This window comes from Alligator mississippiensis, chromosome 4, assembly GCF_030867095.1.
Source record: "Alligator mississippiensis isolate rAllMis1 chromosome 4, rAllMis1, whole genome shotgun sequence".
Classification (NCBI taxonomy): domain Eukaryota; kingdom Metazoa; phylum Chordata; order Crocodylia; family Alligatoridae; genus Alligator; species Alligator mississippiensis.
In genome coordinates, this window is record NC_081827.1 from 84,389,912 (window position 1) to 84,417,098 (window position 27,187).

The 27,187-nt window shown below is 44.7% G+C and overlaps 1 protein-coding gene across 6 annotated transcripts in view; it reads left to right on the forward strand.

Annotated features, from left to right (window-relative positions):
* Positions 1-27,187, forward strand: part of TMTC3 (transmembrane O-mannosyltransferase targeting cadherins 3) — a 66,320-nt gene that overhangs the window by 5,893 nt on the left and 33,240 nt on the right. For 2 of the 6 annotated variants that reach the window (XM_019480894.2, XM_019480896.2), the window contains exons 2-8: positions 5,649-5,740; positions 8,941-9,049; positions 9,652-9,870; positions 12,995-13,213; positions 19,908-20,007; positions 22,512-22,627; positions 25,919-26,091. In XM_019480894.2, the coding sequence (XP_019336439.1) occupies positions 9,682-9,870; positions 12,995-13,213; positions 19,908-20,007; positions 22,512-22,627; positions 25,919-26,091 (797 nt within the window). In that variant the 5' untranslated portion in view covers positions 5,649-5,740; positions 8,941-9,049; positions 9,652-9,681. Of the gene's footprint in view, positions 1-5,648; positions 5,741-8,940; positions 9,050-9,651; positions 9,871-12,994; positions 13,214-19,907; positions 20,008-20,823; positions 21,077-21,113; positions 21,948-21,986; positions 22,006-22,511; positions 22,628-25,918; positions 26,092-27,187 lie in introns of those variants that run through there. The other 4 variants (XM_019480897.2, XM_019480899.2, XM_059726150.1 and 1 more) reach the window with 4 other exon arrangements.

Here is a 27,187-nt window from a genome sequence, read left to right on the forward strand (position 1 = left end):
ACTGATTAAATAAATATTAACAAGTTAAACAATTAACTGGTCAGGTGCAGCAGTGCTGGGCTCCCGCCCATGACTCCAAGAAGTGGGGGTGGAAGAGGGGGAGGTGATGGGCCTCGGGCCAGTGTCTGCCTGCCCTGCTTGGAGGAGGGGCTGCACCCACCTGCCTTGAGCAGTGTAGGGAGCAGGGGGCAAAAGCAGCCCCACCAGACAGATGGCACAGCCCAGAAAACCCAGGGGGCCGGGGATGGTAGGGGGTGGGGTTGGGATAGCAGATGGGAGAGGTGCAGCCACTAGCATGCAGCATCCTGGGGCCAGCTGCAGTAGCGTAGGAGGGAGGGGAGAGGCAGGCAGTAGCCAATGAGGGGCTTCGCCAGCCCACTGCAGTTGCTGATATGCTGTGAGGGAGGAAGCAGGCAACCTGTCCCCTCCCCACTCATCTCCTCGCTCATCTCTCTGTCCTGGTCGCCTAGCTATTACATCAAGGACGGGCAAAATACAGCCCACCAACTGGCTGGATCCAGCTGCGGCTGCCTCTACAATGTTCTACACTGGGCTAAGCCCCACCCACTTCCACCCAGGCAGCCCACATCTGTACTCCCCCCAGCCAGCACACAGCTTCTGGTGAGGCAGTTTCCAGTGCAGCTGCACCTGGCCAGACATTCTTCTGTTGCCCTCACCTCCAACAGGAGCTGCCGAGTTGCAGTTTCCCTCCCCCTACACCCGCCCGGAGAGGCTCAGCAGGGGGCAGGAGTGGGAGGAGGAGTGGCCACTGGAGGCAAGGGGAGTACAGCAGCACCCAGCTGGCTGCAGCTGCACTGGGAACAGCTCCACTGGAAGCTGCATGTGCTGGCTGGTGTCGGCGGGACTGTTCTGCTCCCCTCGCCTCCAGGTGTGGCTCCTGTTTCTGCCATACCATGCTGCTCTAGGCAGGTAGGTAGGGGGAAGCTTCAGAGGGAGGCTTCTGCCTAACACCGAGAGATCTAGCTTCATTTCCCAGCTGCCTTCCACCTGCTCTGTGTGCCTGCAGGGGCTGCTCATCCAGCTAGGTGGATGGGGTGAATGGAAGGCAGCTGGAGCTCCATGAACTTGGCAGGAGCCTCCCACTGAAGCTTACCACCTGCCCACCCAGAGTGGTGGGACATGGCAGACGCAAAGGCAGCTGGAGGTGAGGGAAGCAGAACAGCCCTGCTGGCCTTGGCCAGCACGCAGCCCAGCTTGGCACAATACAGTGCTGGCTGCAAGGCCTGGGACTGCATGACATGGCATGGGGCCCCTCTGTGCTGTGCCGCGTGGGTCCTGGACTTGCAGCTGGCAACTGTGTGCTGCTGGGATGGGCTAGGCTGGGCCAGCTCTGTGCTGCTCCACGTGGTTCTCAGCTGCAAGGCTGAAACCCTCGCAGCGCAGCATGAAGCCAACCCAGCTTGGATCATCGTGGCTGCTGTGTGCAGTTCCGTGCAGCAAAGCCAGGACCCACACAGCATGGTGCGGCACAGAGGGGATGGGATGGGATGGGCTGGACTGAGCCAGGCTGGCTCTGTACCATGCTGCATGGGTCCCAAACTTGCAGCCAGGAACCGCACACCACAGCCAGGATGGGCCAAACTGGGCTGGTTGCGTGCCATGCTGTGCAATCCCTAGCTTTGCAGCCAGAACCGTGTTGTGCCAGGCTGGATGCTTGTGCCATGTGGGTCCCAGCCTTGCTGCTGGGAGCTGTGCACTGCAGCTGAGACGGGACGGGATGGGCTGGGCTGGCTCCCACCCCCCACCATAACCCTTCACACACCCACACACAGTCCCACACCATATCCACACATACACCAATACCCTCTCACCGCCTCCCCAACATACCCCCAAACAAACCCACACCTTCCCACAGCCCCCACAAACACTCCCACCCCCACCCCAACCACACACCCCTCCACACCCACCCTCACACACCCTACTGACCATAGCCACACCTCACATGCACACCCTCACACCTACTCCTCAACCACCCAGCCCCCACATATATGCCCTTAACCCCTCCACACACAGTATACAAGAGTAAGAGTGTATTTTGAGCTATTATGCAATTGTTTCTAGATATACTATGTAAACAGACAGAAATTGGGACAAAAATAAATGTTTTAAATAAAATTAAAATAAGTTATAGTAGATTGATTAGTAGTTTGATTAATCATTAGTAGTTTGATTAAGATATAGTAGTTTGATTTTTAGTATATTATTTGGGTGGGTTTCTAGCTTTAAGATGGCAACCCCCCTTCCCAAAAGGACTACATTTGGGGTAAAGGGAGGGACTTCTGGGGGCAAAGGTCAGGGGTTGGGGAGCAGGGCTTTCACCCCCAAGAGGGTGACCAGGAGGCGGGGCAACTGTCAGGGGGTGGGGCTACCCATATGGCCCTTGGCAGCTCACCAAAACTCGTTAAGCTGCCCTCGAGCTGAAATAATTTCCCACCCCTGTATTGGATATTAGTCACCCCCCTCTCCTCCTCCTCTCTCTCCCTCCCTCCCCACTTATGCTGTGGCACCAGCAGACTCTGACCCCACTGCAGTCTGGGACAAGAGCCCAGCCCCCTAGCTGTGGTGTAGAGCCAGTACTGCTGCCAAGTGAAACTGGGTTGGTACCATGCTCTCTGCTTCAGGCTGCAGCTGGGATGGAGTCTGCCAGTACCAGAGCAAAGCCAAGCAGGAGCGGGGGCAGAAGTAGTATGGGGAGGGGGAGGCAAAGGTGACCAGTACCAAAGCTGTAGAGGGAAAGGCAGAGGGTGTGGAGGCAATGGAGTTCGGGGCTGCAACCCCAGCAGCTGCCTGCCTCCCGACCACCTCATTCTTGATTTCAAGATAAGGGGCTTCCGTGTGTTGTCCGTCCCCATTTTAAACAGCAGGGGAACCTCATCTTCAAATTGAGTAAGCACAATGTATACTTCCTAGGCTCAGACAGAAATTACTCAGTTTTAACTTTTTTCCCTTTTTGTCCTGTACGTTTCAATTTTTTAGCAGAAGAGAAGTATTAAATGTACTTTCTGCCTTCGTTTAGTACTCAGTTAAAAGTCTGGCAAATTAATATTTGGCCTATTCTTTTTACCTACAATCATATGTAGCTATAAGACAAAGAATACACTTGTTAGAGGCTTGCTAATTATGACACAGTGGGCAAGTCTACACAAGATGTTTACGGCTGAGCTGCCTCATTATCTCTGTAGTAAAGTGTCAGCATCTACACATATGGCCCTATTAGGCTGCAGTAAATTAATAAATGTTGCTGCAGGTTAGTACTTATAAACATAAGTACTCTCCTGAGGTGGTGTTGTTTAATCCACTGCAATGCATGTGTAGATGCTGACAGGGCTGGCTGGGCCATGAGGGTACTCCAGTGCAGGGGCTGCCTGCTGGCTAGCCCAGTGCTTGGGGCCCCAGCCAGCCACTCTGCAGCGCATTGAGCCAGGTTGGAGCAGGTCCCAGCTGGCAAGCTGAAAGCCATGGGCCGCCTGCCAGCTGAGCCTGCTCCAACCCGGCTTAACCTGCTGTGGTCCCAGGCACATGTGTAAACATGGCACCCAGGAACAATAAACTTGGATGTAAACTGCACTGGAATTTATTCCGTTGCATTAATAGCATGTATAAATGTGCCTAGTGGGTAACTATGCCATATTTGGGGTTGGAGCAGCATTTATATCTAAAGATAAGTATTCTAATTTCTCTGAAATATGTATAGTGATCCCCACTGCCTTGAAATTTGGCCTCCAAGTTCAGAGTAGAGGTTATTGTGGTCTGCATTTGTGGCTAGCTGGACAAGGGATTACCAGTTCCTGGGGGGAATGCTCTTCCACTCACCTAATCACCAGTTTCCTAAATTCAATTTAGGTTTTTTCTCAGAGGCTGGGAGGGGAAAGACCATGAACCAGAGAAACCATGGGTAATAACCCTGTAACACTTTAAAACAGTTAACTTACTGATCTAAGAACAGATATTAAAATGTTGGCCCCTGGCAGACATTAATTTAATGGAGTGATGTGATCTGATCCCCATCCCAGCGGTTTTGTGTTCAGCAGGTTCAGAGCTGCATGCCTGGGAGTCTCACGTGCACATTGTGTTGCCAAGTGGGAAGCTTTGAACTTGCTGAACTGGGAAGGAGAGGAGGTTAGAGTCTGGTTGGCTCACCTGCTTGGCATTTGCAGACTCCCATGCAGGACCAATGCAGTTCAAAACCTTGGGCTGCCCTGGTCCTTATATTTGTTGGCACAGGAGCGAGGGCAACCCTGGGTCTCCAAGCTGGGTAGAGCTGCCCCATCCTAATACCAGCAATTAGCTGATTGTTGGCATGGGGATGAGGTACTATACACATTTATTTTAAGATACCCTACACACAGCCACAAAGATGTTCTGTGTTACATGTGGAACTCCTTTGTGGCTGGTTTGCTATTTTATGGTGCTGTAATTGGGCCTTAATATTAATTGGAATTAATATGTCTGCCATAGACATTAGATTTCAGTGGGCATGGAAGATGGAAAAGAAGAACTAGCAAAATGGGGTCAGGAGGCTGGGGATCAAGCTTAGGCCCACCCTTTTGTGTTTTGAAGGAAGAAAATAAAATACTGTTTTTTGTAATGAGCTTGACACAGTGCAGGCCCAAGTCAAGTGTAACATTTTAAAATGGCAAATAATGATTAGGTTTTTTCCTTTGAGGTGGTATTTAAGTGCTCTTGTTGGCAGGCAGTAGCTGTTTCTGGAGAACTGGTGTCAAGGATTATTTCTGAATCAAAATGCATAAGATGGAAAGTAATGTCTAATATCAAGCTTTTGCAGGCAATATCCCAGCTGCAAGACAGTGAATATGTTCTGTTGATGGAGATATTAGAATAGTCTGCCAAATTCACTGATTCATTTTGGGATTTTTTAAGAGTTACTTCGCTTTAAAAATGTCAAATTTGAAATATAACAGTATATTTTTGTCCCCATGACCACCTGGGATTTTGAAACTTGAAACATCTGTGTTAGAGAACCATAAAATGCTTGGTTGAGATCTTGCTCAGAAGATATACTGAAAACGCACATTATACAGGCAAAACCCTCTGCCTAGGAAAGCCACTGTGCATGTGTCAGCATTGCTTCCATTGGGATGACTTTAGGCATCAGGATATCACAGCATATGACTTTTGCACTGATTTATACCTCCATGTGATCACTTCACATAAGTACATCCCTAATGACACTCACGTGTTTGGGAGAGCATTGTTGATTAATGTATTTTCCAGGAGCTGATTTAGTAAGAATCACAATAAAAATATATGCTTAAGGGTAGTTATGGTGGTGTGATCTTCTTCAGGGTCTCCTTGATACAGGAATTGAGTAGGCATGAAAGACAGAGGCAGTGTTGTGCTGTCTTGGAAGCAGCTTCTTTACCTTTTTTTGGAAGTTGAGAGCTTAAGAGTTAGTTTCCAACTCTCAAAGTGTTAGGTGAGACTAAGTATATGTTTTCTGGTTAGGTAGCATCTGAGTTATCCGCTCTAGAAAAGTATACAAAAGTAGAGGATCCATATTGTCCAGGAGCCTTCCTACATCCTTCTTAACACATTTTTAAGCAATACTCTATTATAGTTGACATTTCATTTTTAAAAATTAATTGATATTTCTTTTTATTGTGAAGGTGCTGGTGAATCTGAGGAAAGCAACGCTGTGATGGTTGAGCTGTTCCGTTACCCTGTATCTTGATTACTGAAGAAACTTCAGGATCATTTGGTAAGTGATATTCATAACTTCTAACACCTTCACTTCAGTAATGTCAGCTTTTTGACTGATCCTTGTTATGGTAACCAGGCAGACTGCATCTCTGGCCTCTTCTGATCTCCTTGAGTACATACAGCCCTCTCAGGTTTTGTACCTCAAGCCATCATTTCCACCTTGAAGTGGAATCAAATGGTTCTCACACTTCACAGTGGACTACAGCCAAAGTCATTAAACAGAACACACAATTACCTTAGCACAGCAGTAGGCAACCTTTTCCAGCTGTCAGCTGGAATGACTCTCCTCAGGTCAGATGTGAGTGAGAGCTAAGACCCGTCCATAGGCCTCTGCTTTTCCCTGTAGTGGTATGGGAAAGCATCTGCAGGTCTGTCTTGAGTATCTGCAGTTCTCAGTGGTAAACAGTGACAAACAGCCTCCTTAAAGCAAATACTAATAACTAAAAGCATTTGTGAGGAAACAGAATATGTGAGCTTATCAAGTGTCTAGTTATCTTCCACATGGGCATCCTGATTCATATAAGCTTCTTCTAGACCCCAAATACCTCCAGGGTCTAGCTAACAGAAGCTGTTCCCATAATATAGCTTCAGGGAGAGAATCCTCTTAAAACTACTTAATCCTTTTGGTCACTCCCTTTTCCCCAGAACCTTTTTAACTGTTTATAGTCTTTAGGTATGTTAGTTCTCAACAATTGGCATAACAGTTGTGTCCTGCCAGCCTGCAGTCTGAAAGTAATACTATCTTGAAATTCTTTTCATCTGTTACTCCCTTTATTACACTTAACAATATGAGTTTACAGGAAGGTTGTATAACGTTATGCCTTTAAGTAGTAAATTACTTCACCATAAGACGTCGAGTGGGTAAGGTAACTAGTAGGGTGAAAGTGCTAGACTTTAGGAAAGCTGATCTCAATGAACTCAGGCGATTAGTCAAGGACGCACTGCAGAGTAGGAGTTTTGAAGTGATGGGAGCCCAAGAAGGGTGGCTGTGCCTTAAGGAAACGATCCTTTGGGCACAAAGCAAGACGATCCCCGAGCGAGGCAAAAGAGGGAAAGGGGCTGACCACAGAAATCCAGTGCAGCCTAAGGACCAAAAGGGGAGCACATAAAAAGTGGAAACAGGGAGAGATCACCAAAGACGAATATACCTCCTCTGCTCATGCTTATAGGGAGGCAATTAGATGGGCCAAAGCTACCATGGAGCTGAGGATGGCAACCGAAGGAAAAGACAACAAGAAATTGTTTTTTAGATATATAGGGAGTAAAAGGAAGACCCAGGGAGGAATAGGACCCCTGCTAAATGGGCAGAAACAATTGGTGCCGGACAGGGGGGACAAGGCTGAACTCCTCAATGAGTTTTTTGCCTCAGTGTTCCTAAGTGAGGGGCACGACAAGTCTCTCGCTGGGATTGTAGAGAGGCAGCAGCAAGGCTCCAGACTTCCATGCGTAGACCCTGAGATGGTGCAGAGTCACTTGGAAGAACTGGATGCCTTTAAGTCGGCAGGCCCAGATGAGCTCCATCTGAGGGTGCTGAAGGCACTGGCTGACGTCATTGCAGAGCCACAGGCGGGAATATTTCAACACTCGTGGCGCACGGGCCAAGTCCCGGAGGACTGGAAAAGGGCCAACGTGGTCCCCATTTTCAAAAAGGGGAGGAAGGAGGACCCGGGCAACTATAGGCCAGTCAGTCTCACCTCCATCCTTGGCAAAGTCTTTGAAAAAATTATCAAGGCTCACATTTGTGAGAGCCCGGCAGGACAAATTATGCTGAGGGGAAACCAGCACGGGTTCGTGGCAGGCAGATCATGCCTGACCAATCTAGCCTCTTTTTATGACCAGGTTACGAAACGCCTGGACACAGGCGGAGGGGTGGATGTTGTATACTTAGACTTCAGGAAGGCCTTCGATATGGTATCCCACCCCCTACTGGTGAACAGGTTAAGAGGCTGTGACTTGGATGACTACACAGTCTGGTGGGTGGCGAATTGGCTGGAGGGTCGCACCCAGAGAGTCGTGGTAGATGGGTCGGTTTTGACCTGGAAGGGTGTGGGCAGCGGGGTCCCGCAGGGCTCGGTCCTTGGACCAATACTCTTTAATGTCTTCATCGGTGACTTGGACAAGGGAGTGAAATGTACTCTGTCCAAGTTTGCAGATGACACAAAACTGTGGGGAGAGGTGGACACGCCGGAGGGCAGTGAACAGCTGCAAGCAGACCTGGACAGGTTAGAAAAATGGGCAGAAAACAACAATGCAGTTCAACAAGGAGAAATGCAAAGTGCTGCACCTAGGGAGGAAAAATGTCCAGCACACCTACTGCCTAGGAAATGACCTGCTGGGTGGCACGGAAGTGGAAAGGGAGTCCTAGTGGACTCCAAGATGAACATGAGTCGGCAGTGTGACAAAGCGATCAAAAAAGCCAATGGCACTTTATCGTGCATCAGCAGATGCGTGACGAATAGGTCCAAGGAGGTAATACTTCCCCTCTATCGGGCGCTGGTCAGACCACAGTTGGAGTACTGCGTGCAATTCTGGGCGCCGCAGTTCAAGAGGGATGCGGATAACCTGGTGAGGGTCCAGAGAAGGGCCACTCGTATGGTTAAGGGCCTACAGACCAAGCCCTACGAGGAGAGACTAGAGAAACTGGACCTTTTCAGCCTCCGCAAGGGAAGAGGCGACCTTGTGGCTGCCTATAAGTTCATCACGGGGGCACAGAAGGGAATTGCTGAGTATTTATTCACCAAGGTGCCCCCGGGGGTTACAAGAAACAATGGCCACAAGCTAGCAGAGAGCAGATTTAGACTGGACATTAGGAAGAACTTCTTCACAGTTTGAGTGGCCAAGGTCTGGAACGGGCTCCCAAGGGAGGTGGTGCTCTCCCCTACCCTGGGGGTCTTCAAGAGGAGGTTAGATGAGTATCTAGCTGGGGTCATCTAGACCCAGCACTCTTTCCTGCTTATGCAGGGGGTCGGACTCGATGATCTATTGAGGTCCCTTCCGATCCTAACATCTGTGAATCTATGAAAAATGTAAAAATTTGTCATCGTATGTATCATATGTAAAAATCTCAAATTTAAGAATGTTGCACATTTCCAAAACTCTTTATGGGAATTAACAAATTTATCAGAAAACTATATGGAAGATTTAGGAATGTAAGTGAAAAGTGCATTCTGGGGTTTTTTTGTTTGTTTGTTTTTTTAGTAGAAAAGTTGTGATTGACAATGATACCAAAGCAAGTAGCAGGGTAAGAAGAATGACCTTTCATGAGTTTTTACAGAGGATGCAAATGAACAAAGTGTAAGCCTTAGTGGTAAGTTTTAACTTTTCATTGCTTTCTTCACATTTAGAAGCACTTCAGTTTTATTAAGAATATTTACTCTGTATCCTGAAAATGTTAAGTTCATAAGGTAGGTTTTATTTTTTCAGTTGTTGCCTTCCACAAGCAAAATGATATTAAAGAACAGTTTTAAAACTACAAAACATTATCAGTTAGTTCACTGTGTGCCAGCTATGCAGTGTTTCTTTTTTAGTGATTGGATTCAAGATCACTTCAGTTTTATAATTCCCTTATGCCATTCACAGGATAGACTTGTAGTCAAGCACTCTCTGGCACAAATTAGAGTATTGAGGGAGGTACGTTTTGAGGTTTTATTAAGTGAAATATGGAAATGAAATTTCAGCAGAACAGTTTTATTTGATTGTAAGCAATTTTTTTAATGAAAATGTGAAAACGTACTTTCATATCCTCAGTTTTAAATTATTACTGTGACCAGACTTCAATATTACTTGAGTTTTTTTAATGAACATGGTTGTATTGTGTTGTTCTAAAGCTAAGCTCAACAATTGAACTAAAAATTAACTAAAATATGAATCGATAAATTTTGTTTATTTGGTACTGTCCATATTTTCTAGCTTTTTAGTCCATGAAATCTTTTGAAGAAGATGGCTGATATTAGCCTGAAGGAGGTAGCACTAATAATAGGTGTGGTGGCAGCTTGTTACTGGAACAGTCTATTTTGTGGCTTTGTTTTTGATGATGTATCAGCAATTCTGGACAACAAAGATTTGCATCCTTCAACGCCTTTAAAAAACCTGTTTCAGAATGACTTCTGGGGGACTCCTATGTCTGAGGTAAATTAGATATGAAATATTAAAGTGTTTGCATATTTATATAATTTAATGTTTTCTTAATTTCTGTGTTGTAACTTCATTTTTGCATAGTAGTTTTTGATTCATGTATTACATTATACCGAATTCTAATACCATCTGTTCCTGACTTATGTACTTTATATTCTCCCTCTATTATTCAGCAGAATTTATTGAAACCAGTTTTTATCACATAGCATAATTTTATCTATCTAGTCTTATTTCTTATATTGGAATTAGGAAATACTCATTACTCCTAAGAATTAAAAATAAAGTGGAATAGGGAAGAGGCAGAAGTAAAGCATAATGTTACGGTTTCTTTCTTCCTTGTATAGAAGCCAGGAGATAAGGTAATCTTCTAGTTGTGTACTAGTCTGGGACTCGGTGCATGTGGATTTCGTTCCTAGCTCTAACGCAAGCTGTCCCTTCAGCAAGTCACTTAATCTCTTACTCAAAGGTTCTCAATGTAACATTAAACCATGACATGGGTCTGTGATCATCACATGTTTGGAAAGATCTCTTTGTTTAAGTGGGTCTGCAATTTTTTTATAAAATTGTGTTGAAAAGTGCAGCCAACACGACATTTGGAAGGCTGTATGTGTTAAAGGTGCATCGATATATTGGATTGGCATTGATGATAGGAAAATTAACAGTATTGGCAATTGGCTTTTTTTGTTGGGGCAGGCAGCATGCACAAATCTGGGCGGGGGGGAAGCACATGCCCCCATGCTTCTCCCAGGGGTGTGCACAGCAGCGGGGAGCCATACCCCTGTCCTGTTCCCCACCCGCACTGGATGAACTGCCCGTACCTCTGCCCTGTGCAACGCCTCAGGGTCGCATTCACTATCCTGGCTAGGCAGACCCTGTCCCTTCCCCACTCCCTTGCTCTCTTTGGGGGCCTTGATTTGCCCCCCCATGCCTCGCCCCTTCCCCCTGCCCCCACAGACTTACCAGCAGGAGGCTACTGTTCTCCAAGCTGCAGGGCTGCATTTCTATGTATCGGCCAAGAAAAAATTTATTGGTGCACCCCTAATACATGTAGCTGCCAATGTTGAACAAGTTGGAAACCACTAATTCAACATGGAAGTCCCTACTGAAATCAACAATGAAATCCTGTTAGCTGCTGTGCGGGTTAGAGTAGCAGAGCCGGCCTTAGGGGTGGGTGATCTCCTAGGTCACCATGGTCATGGGGTGCCATATGCGCAAGCACTGTGAGCAACTGGTAGCAGAGTGGTCTGGGGCATTGCTCAGGGCCCTGCGTGATGCTGGTATAGGAGAGAAAAGGGCCTCACCAGGGCAGGTGGACTGCCTGGGATTCTGCACATAGGGGTGGCAGCAGCACGTGCTCCCCCCTAGGTGGGACAGGATGGAGTGGCACATTTGGGAAGTCGTGGGCTGGGGCCAGTGACCCACAGTGGAGCAGGGTAGTGTCCCAGCCAGGTCTTGGCTATATGTAACCAGAAGGGCTGCACCGATAGAGATTTTGGGGGCCAATACCAATAGCCGATTTTTAAGGAGGCTAATCAGCCAATACCGATCTGATTTCTGATATGCGGTTCTTCAGCTTGAAGAGCTGCATACAGCTGGTATGTCTGGTGTGGTGGAAGGGGTGTTGGGGCAGATCAGAGCCCCTGTGGTGAGGGAGGGAATGTGGCTGGAGCAGGCACTGGCCAACACGGGGTGGGGGGGGGAAGTGGGACAGAGCTGCAAGTGGCTCATCGGGGGGGGGGGCGCATGTGCCCCCCGTATCTGCACAGAGGAAGGCTGTGGCTGTGGGCTGGGGCCAGGGCAGGCGTGGGACGGAGGTGTGGCTGGGGGGGGAGAAGGGGGGGACCCTGCCACTGCGCAGCTTGTCTGGTGGCTCTCGCTGCTCATCCGGGAGGGTAGAGGGGGCCATGTACCCCCAGATCTACCTGGCTGGGAAGAGCCTGGCCCCAGCCCTCCCCACTCCACACAGATCCCGGAGGCACCCTCCCTTGCCCTCCCGGACAAGCAGCGGGAACAGTGGTGAGAGCCACCAGATGAGCACTGGATGAGCTGCGCTTAGTGGCAGGAGCCACTCTCTACCTCCCCCCCCCCCCCCCCCCGAATGAGCTGCCGCCTTAGTCCTGCTCTCAACCCGGCCCCGGCTGGGTGGCCCCCGCCCCAACCCCACACCCTTCCTCACCACAGGGCTCTTGATCTTCCTCCATCATTCCCTTCCCTCCTCCCTTTCCCCTTCCACCACACCAGACTTACCAACCTACACTACCAGCTCTGGTCCTCGCTGCATATGCCCTGAGCTGCAGCTGCACACAGACACGGGCATTTATTGGACAAATTATTGGCCGCATTGGCCCGATTTCTGATGCAAAATATTTTCTTTATGTCTTTGCCAATCTGATATTGGACCGATGTATCAGTGTACCTTTAGTAGCCAGTTGCATGTTAGGCCCTGGAAGAGCCCCATAGTGGCTGCAGGGCACTGAAACTCCCATGCCAGCACACACCCTCCACTCATTGCAGGCTTCTGCTCTCTCCGCTTCAGCTCAACAGGGCTGCAGCCGGCAGCCCCTGCTACAGTCAGACACCCTGTGCAGCTCCTGGGCCATTCAGGCAGAGACCTTGTGTGGCATGGCAGCAGCACCAGGAAGGGGGTTGGAATTGCCAAAATACAAGTTTGTCCAGGGTGCTGTTCTCCCTAAGGCCAGCTCTGTAGAATAGTTTTTAGTGCACTTAAAATTTTGTATTTGTCTCATGGGGCAAATATTTATACGTATGCATGTCAGAATAGACAAACGAAATCCTAGGTCCTGGCTGCTGCTGCTGCTCCTCCCCACCTCCCAGCTGTGGTGCAAATGCCACTGAAGCCCATTGGTACTGTGAATCATATCCAGTGGCTCTGTGGCCCAGTCCCAACCTGTAGGCCTGCTTTATTGGCTAAAACAGTGGATCATGTTGCTTGGGAGAATGATCAAAATTAATCCCACTCTCTCATCCTAGAATTTCTTTATTTACTGCTGTAAATGTTTGCATAGTACTACTGTGTTTAGCTTGCTGATGTTTAATGGGGGGGGAAGAAGTGAAAGACTCTTTGTAAATGTTGTTTGATAATTTTATTTCCCTTTAGGAAAGAAGTCATAAATCATATCGTCCTCTCACTGTCCTCACGTTTCGTTTAAACTACCTGTTCAGTGAATTAAATGCAGTTTCCTACCATCTCCTAAATCTGGTTTTTCATGCTGTGGTTTGCGTAGTCTTCCTCAAGGTCTGTAAGCTTTTCCTGGACAACAGGAGCAGTGTGATAGCATCTCTGCTGTTTGCAGTGCACCCAATACACACTGAAGCGGTAGGTGAACCTGAAACAGTTTATGTTTATTCATTCTTAAAACTTACTCTTGGCTTAATTTTTAACTTTTTTTTTTTTTTTATTTAATTTTATGTGTGTCAGCATAGCCTAAAACACATGTTGATTTGTACTTGTAGTGTTTATGTTGCTGTGAGGGGAAAGTAGCATAAAGTTAAACATCCTTTAACAGGAAAGATTTGATATAGTTTTGTAGTATGCTTCTGCAAAAGAAGTTGCGGTTTAAATTTGTCCCTGTACAATAAAAATAGACCAGTCTAAATCCAGTTTCTAATGGACAAGTGTTGCATTGCAAGGAACATCTTTAGACCAACATGTCTACAACCAACACCCCCAAAGAACATCAGTGCTTTTAAAAAACGGTGATAATCTTGGCACAAAAGTCATGGGTGAGCCAAAATATTTTAAAGGAGAAAATGATAGAAGCTAAAAATGCTAGTTTGGGGTGAAATTCACTAAAGTGTATTTTGTAACATGCAAACCCCCCATCTACCTATCTAGGTAAGACCAGCCTTTGATCCTTCCTTTGTCATCAGGCTCAGTGATAGTTCAGTGCACAGAAAAGCTATTTAGTGATGTTAATTTATTTCTGACTAAGCTAATGAAATCTCTTTTGAGCTTGCTGTTATCAAGTGTTTCAGGCTTTTTCCATGAAAACTCATTTTCTCAGTGGCATTATGAGCAAACCTTTGTGTAATGATCCATCCGACCTTGAGTTTTACAAGATTTAGTTAGTATTTTTAGTTAGTATTTTTCCAAAGGTGGTAGCGTGATTCATTCTAATTAGCCACTAATTTTGCTAGCTTTTTCCCTCACTGCACATCTGTCCTAACAAGGCCTTTTTCTTCAAGTCTAGGATTATTTGTGGGGTTTTTTGTAGACCGTGCACTAAATTTCCAAGAGAAATCTTTCCTTAGGAATATAAAAATTGTCCTAGATTCGGAGTAATGGTACATGTAGTTCAGTGTCCTGTTTTTGCTATGGCTACTAAGAATGCTGTGTCTAAATGGCTATCTGATTGTGTATCTAAATGCTCCAGCCAGACTTCAAGCAGGAAGATTAATGTCACAGTACATTCTTTTTGGAGTAGAACAGCTCTAGTAAACTTGCTTCAGATCTGTTCCTATTAAGGATATTTCTACACTAGTTGCATGTATTCTCTGCCCCTATTCTCAATATTTTCGTTTTATGGTTAGGGTTTGGTAGAGAAACTATGGCTTATGTTGTATCTGTTCTCCAAACTCCAGTAGGAGTTCAGCTGGTATATTTTTTTATTTTTTTTATTTTTTAGAGTTCCTGAACTGCATAACCTGGTTACACACACTTTTCTGAAGATATGTTAGCCCTCTATCCCTGAAATAGATTACCTGCAGCAAATTTGGTATTCTACAACTTTGGAAGTTTATGAGACAGTTTTAAAGAAATATCTGTTACAAATGACTTAAAATTAAAGTCGTCTTAGTATGCAGAGAGAAACTTGATGTCCCTTCCAATCTTTTAGCCCTTTTTTTCTGAGATTTTTTTTTGCATTCTGAAGGAGTTATTTTATTAGTATATCTGGAAAGTAAGATAAATGTTGCTTTTGGGTTTTTTTCCCCTTTAAAACCCATGTTACATTTTTGTCCTGTTACCTCATATTTTATAACTGTAAAATCAAGGGGCTTGGGGTGGGATGGGGCTAGGGCTAGGGCTTTGACCTGTAATTTGCGTTCTTCAAAGAAATAATCACCTCAAATAAGTACTCATCAACCTTTCTTTCCTTGTATTATTTTTCCAAATTCTAATGTTAAATATTTTTTATTTACTTCTTAACTTGCAAGTGAGTGACTACTATATACATTTTCATTTAAAAACAAGCATCTTGTTAAGTGTCAGTTGAAAATGTTTTTGCTAAGTCTATTTTAGGAGCACATACTGAAGAGTGGTAATTTGAAGAAAACTATCTTTGGGAAAAGAGGCTTACACGGGTGGGGTTTATTTTTTTTTTTAAATTAAATTTAGTATTGTGCAATAAAATTACCAGTAAACGTAGTATAATGGCTATAAACTACACTTAGTCTACAATGATCTTGCATTGAATTTGACTGTTGTATGCTTTTTGCAAGGTTTATTAATTAGTAGTAGATACTGAAATAATTGTTAGATACCTGGGTAATTCCAGACATTGGCCACATGAGGGCACTCGAAGACCATATATGTTAGCTGAAAATTGGTGAAAGTATTTAAGACCCCATCTGATCTCAGATATATTTGTGCAATTCTAACTGAACTTAACAGCAATTGCACCTGAGAAAGAATCGGTCCCTTATTTATCCATGCTTGGTTTTATAATTTTTCTCCCATCTTTGGGCAATTTAAGACCCAATTGTGTTGTGAAGTTGCATATATCTCTCTCTTCTCCTTTTGAATTTTGCCAGTGAAGTACCTACTATAGGTGTACATGTGCTCTGTACACTCCAGTGTGAATTTCTTTTAGCTAATAGTGTCTGTCTGCTCCATACAAGGAAATAGAGGGCCTAGCAGCTGTGACCTCCCTTAATTTCTTCTTACTATTCAGGGCAGTAACATGGTATATCATTGTGTTTTGACTCGCTGCACTGTAGAATCCCTTAACCCTTTTACAGACTTCTCAAATTTCTGAAAGCCTTCAAAATAGTCTGTGTTTTAGTTTTTACACCTTGGACTGATTAAACTTCATCTGGACTGAATTTGTTCAACTCAACCCCTTAATTCTCCTGCTTTTCTGTATAGGATCCTCAAATTGCAGAATTAAAATCTTTAGGCTTCAAACCTTGACCATGTTGAGTTGGGCTAATATTATCCTTGAGGATCATCTGAGAACCTTCATTCCAAACAGATGCTGAGTCTCTTTCATTCTCTGCCCAGATGTGAAATCTAGAGATGTCAAAATGAAATGCCACCTCTCTTAACAGTTAGTGTGTTAGTAGTGCTGGATTCAAGACTTGGCTACGTAGAGCAAGAGCCCACACCAAAGCTGGCACTGACGTTGGCATAGGCGACGTGTAGGGGAGGCATGGTGGGGCACGTGCGCGCGCCCCCCCCCCCTCCCCCCCCCCCCGGTCTTGGGAGGCACCAGTCGTTCATGGACATTGGCACTGGACCTGCTATGCTATTTTACTAAGGCACAGATGCTCAAACTCTACCCTATGGAGCCATGTGATCCAGCTCACAGGGCTCTCTACCACTCTTAAAATTTGGTGGGTGAGGAGTAGTAGTAGCATTAGTTGCAGTTTCCCTGCTGCCAGATTTCTGTGGTGAGCCTCATAGGCTGGATAGCATAGTGTTGCATGTAAGACCAGGCACACAAGGCTGAGTGGAGACAGTGTGGGGCCAGTCTGGGCAAATGAGCTATGGCTATTGCTGTGTGTGTCTGATCCAGACATGCTGGAAGCGATATGGAGCCCAATCCAGTTTGACAGGGACCTGCCTTAGTTCCAATATAGGGGGAGCCCAGGATTGCCATCCCAGGGTCCCCCTGCACCAGCAAGTAGCAAACTCTTGCGGCTTTTTGTCCTGTAGCTCACAGGACTCTCAGCCATGGTGATGCCCCGTGCGTTGCCACAGCTGCAAGCCCCATCAGCTTCCCATGTAGTGCTACAGCTGCAAGTCCCACAGCTGTGGGCACTTGGCCACAACAGTGCCCCATGCAGTGCCATGGCTGAGAGTCCTGTCAGCTGTGGAATTCTCATTTGGGGCAACTGTAGGGCATTGCTGCAGCCAAGAATCCCACCAGTTGATGGGGGGATCCAAGCCATAGCTACCTTGCTACACATGCAAATTAAATTGGATAGCAAACAGTTATTAAATATTTTCCAGCTCTAACTTTATAGCTGGATGGACCTTTTTATGACATGTTGGTTACTTTGCACTTGTAGCCAGTCTAAATTAATTGTGCAATTAACCAGTAAATTGCATAATGCATGTAACATGTAGACGAGGCTTTACAGAGAGAAACTGGAAAGCAGCTGTTTCTGGTACTTGACACAGGCTTTAGTGCTTCCAATAGTTGTATCTGTTGGTGTCTCTCAGAATTGTTTCCATGTGGTCCTTGAGTGCAGCTGCAGAGGGACTGTGTAAGGATTAGCCATTTCATCAGATCTGCTGCTAGCACAGCCAGTAGCTAAGTGAACACCCTTGTGGTTATAGGATTCTGCCATTCCATCCCATCAGGTTACTGGGAAATTTGTTTTTATGCTCTAATGAGCTATTCATCTTTATCCAGAAAGGAAATAAGGTCTTTGCAGACAGCAACCCTGATCGAATTTGAATGCAAGAGTGACAGGAAACTGGAGGCACAGGCATACCAGTTTCTCTTCTAATGATCTCTTACACATCTTCAGACAAAATCACCACCTTGGTACCAATCCTGACTGTACACAATTTGAAGAGTTCCTGATTTGGATCATAGGTGCTTTGGAGATATGCTATCAGACTTTTCCCTGTTAACTGCAGAGAGCGTTGGAACCTTTCCCCGTTAATTAGGAACTCTTAGTCTTGCCGGGAATACTTTGGCAAACTTCAGTGACTGTGACACAAACAGCAGAATGCATTTAAAAAAAACTACCCACAATCATACCATTCATAGAAGTCATAGTTGATTTGTATTCAACAGCCCTACCCAGTAGAGGACAGATTCAAGTTCCTTCAGTCATTCATACAAGATATGAGGACAAAACTGGCTGTAGCAATCATACAGGGCTAAATCTACTGAACACATTTTCAATTTGACACTGCTTACCAAGCTTAACCTTTGACACTTACAGTAATGGCAAGAGACAGTGTGCAATATGAGCCCAGTCATCAGTGTCCCATCCCAGGTTCTGCATGAGCACGCCTTGTGGCTAGAGCACCTGAAATATGGCAGTCCTACTCAGTATTCTAATGATGAGCTATGCAGACAACTTATTCTCAGCAGGTACAAGAGAGTCCCTCTAGAGCAGATAAATTTATGAGAAATGTTTGTTCCGCAAAATGGAAAGATTTTCGAGGTAGACTGCACAAAATTATTTGAATCATTCCTAAAAAATAAACCCTTTGTTTCTTAAAAACTCTTAACTGCAAGTGAAATTAGAATTTGGCTACTTTGAAGTCTGTCTGTCTCAGTATTGGCCTAAAATGTTTAACTTTGTTTCTTGCAGGGTCCCTTTGAACGTTCAGGTAAAGGCAGGATAGGCTGTGATGCATGATTTTGTAGGGAATATTTAATACTTTGACAAACTTCGGTCACTCTGACACTGCAGAATGCATACCCCCCCCCCCCCCCACATAACCATACTGTTCATAGGAATCATAGCTGATTTGCATTTGGTACAGCCCTATCCAGTGTTAATTGGGCAAAGTTAATCAGGTACAGTTTTCCCTCAGTTTACGCTGTACATGCGTTCCCAGAGAACAGTGCATAAATCAAATTCTCATAAAGCAAACCCATTTTACAATGTAACAAATAGGGATAGGTTCCCATGGCAGTGAGGGAGGGAGTGAGGCTGGGACTAAGGAAGGGGCACCACTCCCAGGGCTGCACAAGGCAGCAAAGCAGAGGGAACAGAGTGGTACTCACCCCATCCCTGGCTGCAGCGGCCCCGGGAGCAGCTGGCGCCAGCTGCCTACAGCCACTAGGCTGCACCGTGTTCCGCCTGTCCCCGCTCACCTCTGCTCTTGGGCTGCACTGTGCTGTGTCTACTCACCCCAGCCTGTGCTCCAGTCTTCATAGTTAGCATTATGTTAGCAAGAAAAGTCAGTGAAATCCAAATCCTTATTCCTGGACCCTTTACTGCAGCACAGGGACAAAGATGATGAAGAGCTGCATCCTGGTTGCATTTCCAAAGTAGTATCAGAATTCTGTCAGAACTAGTCCAACACTACCTTTCCTCTTTTATCAACGTCACGTGCTTCTTTAAGAGGAAAGAAGAGGGATGCTCTGTTTCTGGAGCTTTCTGTTGCTATTTATGCAGAACTAAGCTCTTCAGGCTCTCTTCTGCCTCTGTGTCCTTGTCAAGTTCATTGAAGGAAGACTGTCTCATCCCATAAGCCTTCAGGTGATTCAGATATGGTATTGCATCTGAAGCCAGTTGACTGGGACTCTTCCACTGAACCTCAAAATCTGCTTCACTAGAGGGTAAATTACATTGTGAGGCTACTTCAGATTCATGTCACTTTCTAGAATTTGTAAAGCAGCTGTGTGGAATATCCTACTGACTGCATATTAAATACTAGGCTCTTGATATGGTAGATAGAAAAGATGTTAAGCAATAGGGTCCATGCTGACACAAACGTGAAGGGAGATACTGATTGTCAGTCACAAGCAATAGGGTCAATGCTTACACAAATGTGAAGAAAGAACAGTTACCTTACAGTAACTTGCCTTTCCTTATGTTGTAGTCTGCAGATTCTGTAGCCTACCTAATTCCTCATTCTCCGTGTCTTCAGTTATATGCTTCGAGTTGCAAGTGATGAGTGAGGGTAGTGGCCATTACATTCCTTCATAGGAGCAGGAGGTGGCATGGGGCGCATGCACAGGCCCCTGCAGACACTGTTAGCCAAAAGAATCTGATCTGGCAAGAATGAGGTGTGTACACACCTGAAATGGGATATGCAGTATTTTGAAAACCCACAGTTACTATAGGGTAAGTAACCATTATTTTTCCTTTCCCTTCAGGTAACTGGAGTGGTGGGGAGAGCAGAGCTTTTATCATCTATATTTTTTCTGGCTGCTTTTTTGTCCTACACTAAATCTAAAGGTCCAGACAATACCATAGGTAAATGTCTAATTTCTTCTTTATTGGTTTTACTAGTACTGATAGAAGCTAGCTTCTATGTAATACCTTACTTTTTCAGCTGAACCTTAAAAATAAGGTGTCCTATATTTAGGTTCATGGGGAATCTTTATATGTACTGCGGGGGGGAGGGAGGGAGGTGCTGTAATTAGAGCAGCTCAGAGATCCGTTCTAATTAAAGTGCAGCAGCATCATGTGTATTCAGAGTCCCACACTTCAAAATGGTGTCATGGGTGCTTTAACTAAAGCCCGTTAGAGCATCTCTGTCACCATTTTGAAGTGCAGGGACACTGAATACACTGGATGCGGAGGCTGCTGGAACATGCTAATTAGCACGCTCCAGCAGACTTAGTTAATTGAGTTTGCTCTGACACATGCTATTAGCATACACTGGCACAGACATCTGACGTGTATGTTAGGTGCCCATGGTAACTTGGTGGTTTTGTAAATGCCATATTTTCTCACATACATCACGCACCTTTTTCCCCCCAAATTGGGGTGCATTCAGATAGGAAATTGTTTTCTTCAGTGAAAGAGAAATGAGTCTGGAGACACTGTGCATGCCATGCTGCTGCCAAGGTGGCTGCCACTTGTATCTGTTTCGGCAAGCTGAAGGGGCATAGTTCTAACTCTCTTGCATCTCTAGGTGTTGGCTGAGCATGGTTGCCTGTGCCTGAAATGGCAAGTATGCTGCTATCTTGATGAGACTTGTAATGTGGAAACAACATTTTATTTACAGGAATTTATGTAATGAACTACTTTCAGTAAAAAACTAAATCTTGCTACTGTCTTCGCAAGGGTCTGGATCCTAACTTTGTGCGTCATAAAGCAAGTCTTCTTGGAAAAATGTGTCCAGAAAGTGAAGCATTCCAGGAGACAGTCAGGAAACAGAAGGAACTTCCTGGTGATGGCTGCCTTATCCAAGATGCCATGCTTCCTGGATACTCTGCTTCTCAGGAGTACTTGCTCAATGTCGCAAGTTGACCATGACTCCAGGAATTTTTTTCCCCTACATTCTGCCTTCCAAAAACAGAGTGCATGCTTCATTTGGGTGTGTTTTGTTATATGTGAGCAACTACAGTAATTTTTTTTTTTTTGCTTCAGGATGCCTTTTACCTGAGGACTTTTGAATGGTTTTCAGTCATTTAAATATATTATACAACAAGGGTGCTCAGGAGGCACTACTTCACTGTCAGGGCGGGTAGTAGCTGGAACCAACTTCCAAGGGAAGTGGTGCTTGCCCCTACCCTGGGGGTCTTCAAAAAGAGGCTAGACAGCCACCTAGCTGGGATCATTTGACCCCAGCACCCTTTCTGCCCATGGCAGGGGGTCAGACTAGATGATCTGCTTAGGTCCCTTCTGACCCTACCAACTATGAAACCTTCAGCCTGCAAGACGAATTGCAGCCCACGGAGCCATTGTTTATGGCACACGTGGTTCCATGTGGGGTAGAAAATGTGGCGATGGGGGAGTGGTGACTATTAATGTGGTCACTCTCCCCCTCCCCCCACCAAATTCCCAAAGCCCAAACCCCGCACTGCCAGTCACAGCCAGGCCATGCTCCCTCCCCCACAGTCAGATCAATGCCAGGCCACAACCCCTTCTCCCATGGCGGTCCAGGTTGGGGGCAGGCCATGGTCCCTCCTCCCTCAGGGCCAGACTGGGGCTGGGCCATGCCCCCCTCCCCCCTCTGCAGAGCTGGGTTACACCCCTCCTCCCCACTCCATAGGGCCAAGCCCTTTCCCCCATGGAACCAGGCCATGCCCCCCACCCCCACTGGCTAAGCTATACTCCCTTTTTCTTTGTTGGGCCAAGCCATGCCCCCTTTCTCCTCCAGGTCCAGGTTGCAGTTGAGCTGCCCCTTGAACCCTTCTGTATGGTCAGATGGTGACCACCATGCCAGAGCTGGATTAGGACCACAGGTGGGATCCAGCTTGCAGATGGAAGGGTACTTCCCATACATCCTGCTGGGGGAGAAAGGTTGAGCACCTCTGTGTTAATACAACTTTTCTGTAAGGTTGGGTGACTATTACTCTTCTCAAAAAAAAAAAAAAAAAAGTATCTATTGCAGTGCATATGATGAGTAGCTCTCTAGAACCTGTTCTGTCACAGACTAGAGTTCTAAATATGTCTGCTGAAACATTAGGAAGATAATTTGTTTCAAAATATTTTAAATAGCTATAGATGGGAAATGGGACTTTTGAAAAGTTAAGAAAATAAGAAGAATATTCTATGTTGTACATACACTTACGCACATGTACACCAGCCTTATATCTTTTTTTTCTTTAGTCCTTTAGTCCTTTTTCAGGTTAGGAAACAAATGACTGATACGGTTGTAAAATACTTTGTGGGCTAAGGCAAAGATTCTCCCTTTCATGACAAGTTCTGAGTAGTGATGATTGCCACTATTTAACTGTGAAGAATTTAATTCATTAAATCGCAGTGATATCTAATTTTGTTTTTATAATATCTTTTTTACCTTGCAGTGTGGACTCCAATTGCAGTAACAGTGTTTCTAGTTGCTGTTGCAACACTGTGTAAAGAGCAAGGAATAACAGTGGTAGGAATATGCTGTGTTTATGAAGTATTTATAGCACAGGGGGTAAGAAACATTTATAAAAAATTCCATTGTAAAAGTTGGGAGTTTTTTTCTGTCAACTAGCTCTTTAAGCTGACTACAGATTAAAGTTTCCAAAGGCCAGAGGTATATAGGAATTGACATTAAAGTATTGAAGGCTTTCAAGGCAAAAAAAAAAAAATAGAAAATGTGCTCTCCATACTCGTCTGTCTCTCTTTAGTGAAAAGTCACATGCTCTAAAAATTATTTAAATCAATTAGCATTTAGATTTTTATGAAATTCACAATTCCTACTATTCCTCTTAAGTCAGCTGGTAATTCATAGAATCATAGAAAATTAGGGTTGGAGGTTATCTAGTCTAGCCCTCTGCTCAAAGCAGGACCATCCCTAACTAGATCATTCCAGCCAGGGTTTTGTTTAGTTGGGCCTTAAAAATCTCCAAGGATGCAGACTCCACAACCTCTCTGGGTTGTGGAGTCTCTGTTCCTGTGATTTACTATTCTCCTAATAACTAACTTAAACTTCCCTTGCTGCAACTTGAGACCACTGCTCCTTGTTCTGTCGTCTGCCACCGCTGATAGTCTAGCTGCATCCTCTTTGAAATCACTCTTCAGATAGTTAAAGGCTGCTATCAAATTCGTCCCTCAGTCTTCTCTTCTGTATACCAAATAAACCCAGTTCCCTCATCCTCTCCTCAGAAATCATGTGCCCCACCCATCCCCCTCACCATTTTCATTGCCCTCTGCTGAACTCTCTCCAACTTGTCCACACCCTTTCTGTAGTGGTCACAGTACTCCAGATGTAGCCTCACCAGTGCAGAACAGAGGGGGATAATCACTTCCTTTGTTCTGTTGGCAGTGCTCCTGTAATTGCAGCCCAGTATGCTGTTAGACATTTTGACAACAAGGGCACACTGTTAACTCATATTTGTTTTATTGTCCACTGTAACCCCCAGGTCCCTTTCTGTAGAGCTGCTGCTTAGCAGCAAGTCTGTAGCAGTGCATAGGATTGTTCTGTTCCAAGTGCAGGAAATTGAATTAGAAATTAATTTTAAAATGTTAGGTTTCATATTAAACTTTGATAGTTAACACTTCATTAGTCTGTAACTTTAAAATTAAATCTCATCCAGGGAAATAGATTTTTCTCCACAACTGAAACTGATAGTTAACATACTTTTATTAGCATGCTTCATTTAATCATGTTTTAATTATACATGTTAAGAAAATCTGTTTAGGTTACAAATTCAAACTTGTAAAAAGTAGTGGTGAACTGATATATTGGTCTATATCGGATTGGCACCAATACAAGGAATATTGACACTATTAGCAACTGGCTTTTTAAAACTGATTAAAGTCACTGATAAATGCTGTCTGCATGTGCGCAGTCACACCATGCACACAGCCAGGAATGCAGCTGGGCCTCTTGGAGAGCAGTCTCCTGCTGGTTAAGTCTGTAGAGGGAAAGGGGCATGGGGGAGGGAAGAGGTATGTGTATGGACAGGTCAGGGCCCCCACGGTGAGGGAGGGACTTCGGGAGCAAGGACAGGCGCTGCCCAGCCAGGGCAAGGTGTGGGACAGAACTGCAGGCGGCTCGTCTGGAGGGCTAGGATGGGGACGCAGCTCCCTACTGCTGTGCACACCCATGAGGGGCATGTGCCCCCTGGATTTGTGCACAGGGCGAGCGCACGCTGCCTGCTGCAGGCTCTTGGTTGGGGGCTGTGGAAACTTCTTCCTCATGGGAGGGCTGGGACAGGGCCACACTAGGGGTGGGCAAGTGACAGCACTGGGAAGGGGGGCTATGGAGTAGGCTACAGCCACCCCAAAATTCATCATAGTGCCGTCCGGGTGCTGCCCCGAGCCCACAGTGGGCAGACTGGCCTCACCCCATGCACAAATCTGGGGGGGCACATGTCCTGCATGCCTCCCCCAGGTGTGTGCACAGTGGCAGAGCTGCCCCCCTTCCCACCCTCCCTGTGCCTCCTGGACAAGCCGCCCATGGTTCTGTCCCTGCCCTGCCCCTGCCGCACTCCCTCCCTCACCTTGGGACTTGATCTCCCCCCCCCGAGGCCCCTTCCCTCCTCCACTCCCCTTCCCCTCCCCCCCCCACCCCGACTTACCTCCTAGACACTGCTCTCCAAGCTGCTGGGCTGCGTATCACCTATTGGATCAGTATCAGCTGATATGGCTGGTTAATAATCAGTGATTGGTATCGGCCAAAAAACAATTTTTATCTGTTCACCCCTAGTAAAAAGTAATATACCAAACCAGCAATGGCATAAGTAATAAAATACAAATAGTATATTCAAAGATGACTGTAAAAATCTACATTGTAAAACTACTTTTTTGCTTGCGTTTTTCAAAGGGGATATACTAAATTTGTCACAGAAGTACTGAATATACATGCAAATCTTCTGTTCACATTAATTTGTTATGCAAACAGATTTGTCCAAATCCATTAGTTGTTTATATGAAAAAGTATATAGCAAACTGTACTTGTATTGAACTGTATGCATGCAGTTCCATTTAGTGAAAATGTAATTATATGTTGAGCTGTATAGTTAATTGACTAAGACTTTGAATTACACCTAAAGAAATCTGGCTGTTGCTTGAAAACAAATGAGTACTAGTAACCCTGGTGAAAATGTATTACATGGAGAGAAGAGATCATAGTTGCAGTGAAAATAGCCCGAGTGTTAAAATAGAAAAATTGATGCCATAAAAATTGTATTTGATTATATAGTGTGTTTGTGTTATTTGACAGTACCTTAACACAAATGTATGAGAGGCAGAATTAAGGTTGATGTTTCTTGGGTGGTTTTTTTGTTGTTGTTTTTGAGGGGTTTTTTGAGTTTGACAGTTAGAAAAATAATGTTTCAGAACTACAAGGCTTCTTTCTTTAAGGCATGCACTTAAATTATCTGAAAGTAACTGATTTCATAAAATAGCCTGTCCCATACATTTTTTTTTTTCTTCAAATGAACTTTTCATACTTCGCTAAGTTACTCTGAGAGGAATAGAAATTTCAAGCCATACAAAAAGGGTCTCAGCAGTTTTCCTTAGAACCAAAAAAAAGTATGTTTCCCTTTTGTTTAAGAACCGCTGAAATATTTTTGTTCTTCCAGATTCATTAAAACCGTAACCTTTCCCCAGACATTAAGAGTGTAAGGAAAGCTTTTTCATAGAATAAAAAATAAATACTTCTGTTCGAAGTATGAAAGCTTCAGAAGCTTATTGAAAACGCTAGATCTTGGTAAAGTATAGTGAATTAATAAACTAGAGCATTGTCTAATAACATAAAACATGTTCTTTTTTCCAGTATACCTTTCCAATGCTGTTGGATGCTGCTGTACAGATTCTCCGAGGGAAAGGCAGTATTCCTTATTCAATGCTCCAAACACTGCTAAAACTTATTGTTCTGATGTTCAGTACTCTGCTTCTTGTTGTAGTCAGAGTCCAGGTCATTCAGTCTCAACTTCCAGTATTTACCAGGTAAAAATGCAAGAAAAATCTGTTTTAGCTTGATGTACCAGAGTTTGTAACTAATGACTTCACTAAGCTGCACTTTAAACTAGATTGAAAAATACTAGCTTGGAACTCCTGTAGAATATTATAATTATCTGTGACAATTAAGTACTTTGTTATAGCAATAATTGCTGTTAAACACCTGTATGTATATTTATTTATTTATGCAGTTTTATATGCTGCCTTTCCCAACAAAGACTCAGGGTGGTTTCCAATAAGGGAAAAAGAAGAACATAAAAGGATAACTAACATAAATAACATTTTGTGACATTTGTGAAGTCATGGAATAAAACTTCTATTTAGGGAAGTTTTTTGTGGTGTCTTTTATTGGGCTACCTGTATAGTTGGGAGAGCTGTTTGACAAGTTTTCAGGTGTCCAAAAGTAATTTCTAGTTATTAGTCTGTTCAGCTTGGCAGTGAGGAAATGAGCAATTTTTGAAGCATTTGCACCGTAGATCTTGTACATGAATAATTTAGTTTTTAAAGTTAAAGTCTCTCAGGTCTATTACCCAAACCCATTTATCATCTTCATGTATTGGTATTTGGCTTCTACATATGAAATACCTGAAAAAATAGAAATTGTTCTATGCTTGGATAAGACAAAAAAGACAAGTTTTCTAAGAGAACATATCATATTTACCCGAATACAAGATGAACCCGAATATAAGACAATACCCCCCTGTAATTTAGATTCTACACACAGAATCTTTACAAATGTATGATAATTTTCCTTGTATAGAATCTAACTATTGGAGGATCTTCTTATATTTTTCCTCCCAGGTTCGGGGGGAGGTCAATGCAGTAATGGGGCAGGCAGTGGGGGGCCTCCATGAATTTGGTAGGACCCTAGGTATAGCCTACATTTTATAATTAAGTATGTAACCATAAACATAAACTATACCACAGCAAGTTAATGTTGCTGCATAAAAACATAATAGCCTGTAATACTTGATCTTGCACAGAATTTTATTCTGCTAAATGTTTCCTACCCCACCCCCTTCATGGTAATTTTAATCCCTATACTAACTTTTCAGTCAGAGTGTAGGAATACAGTATTTCCTTG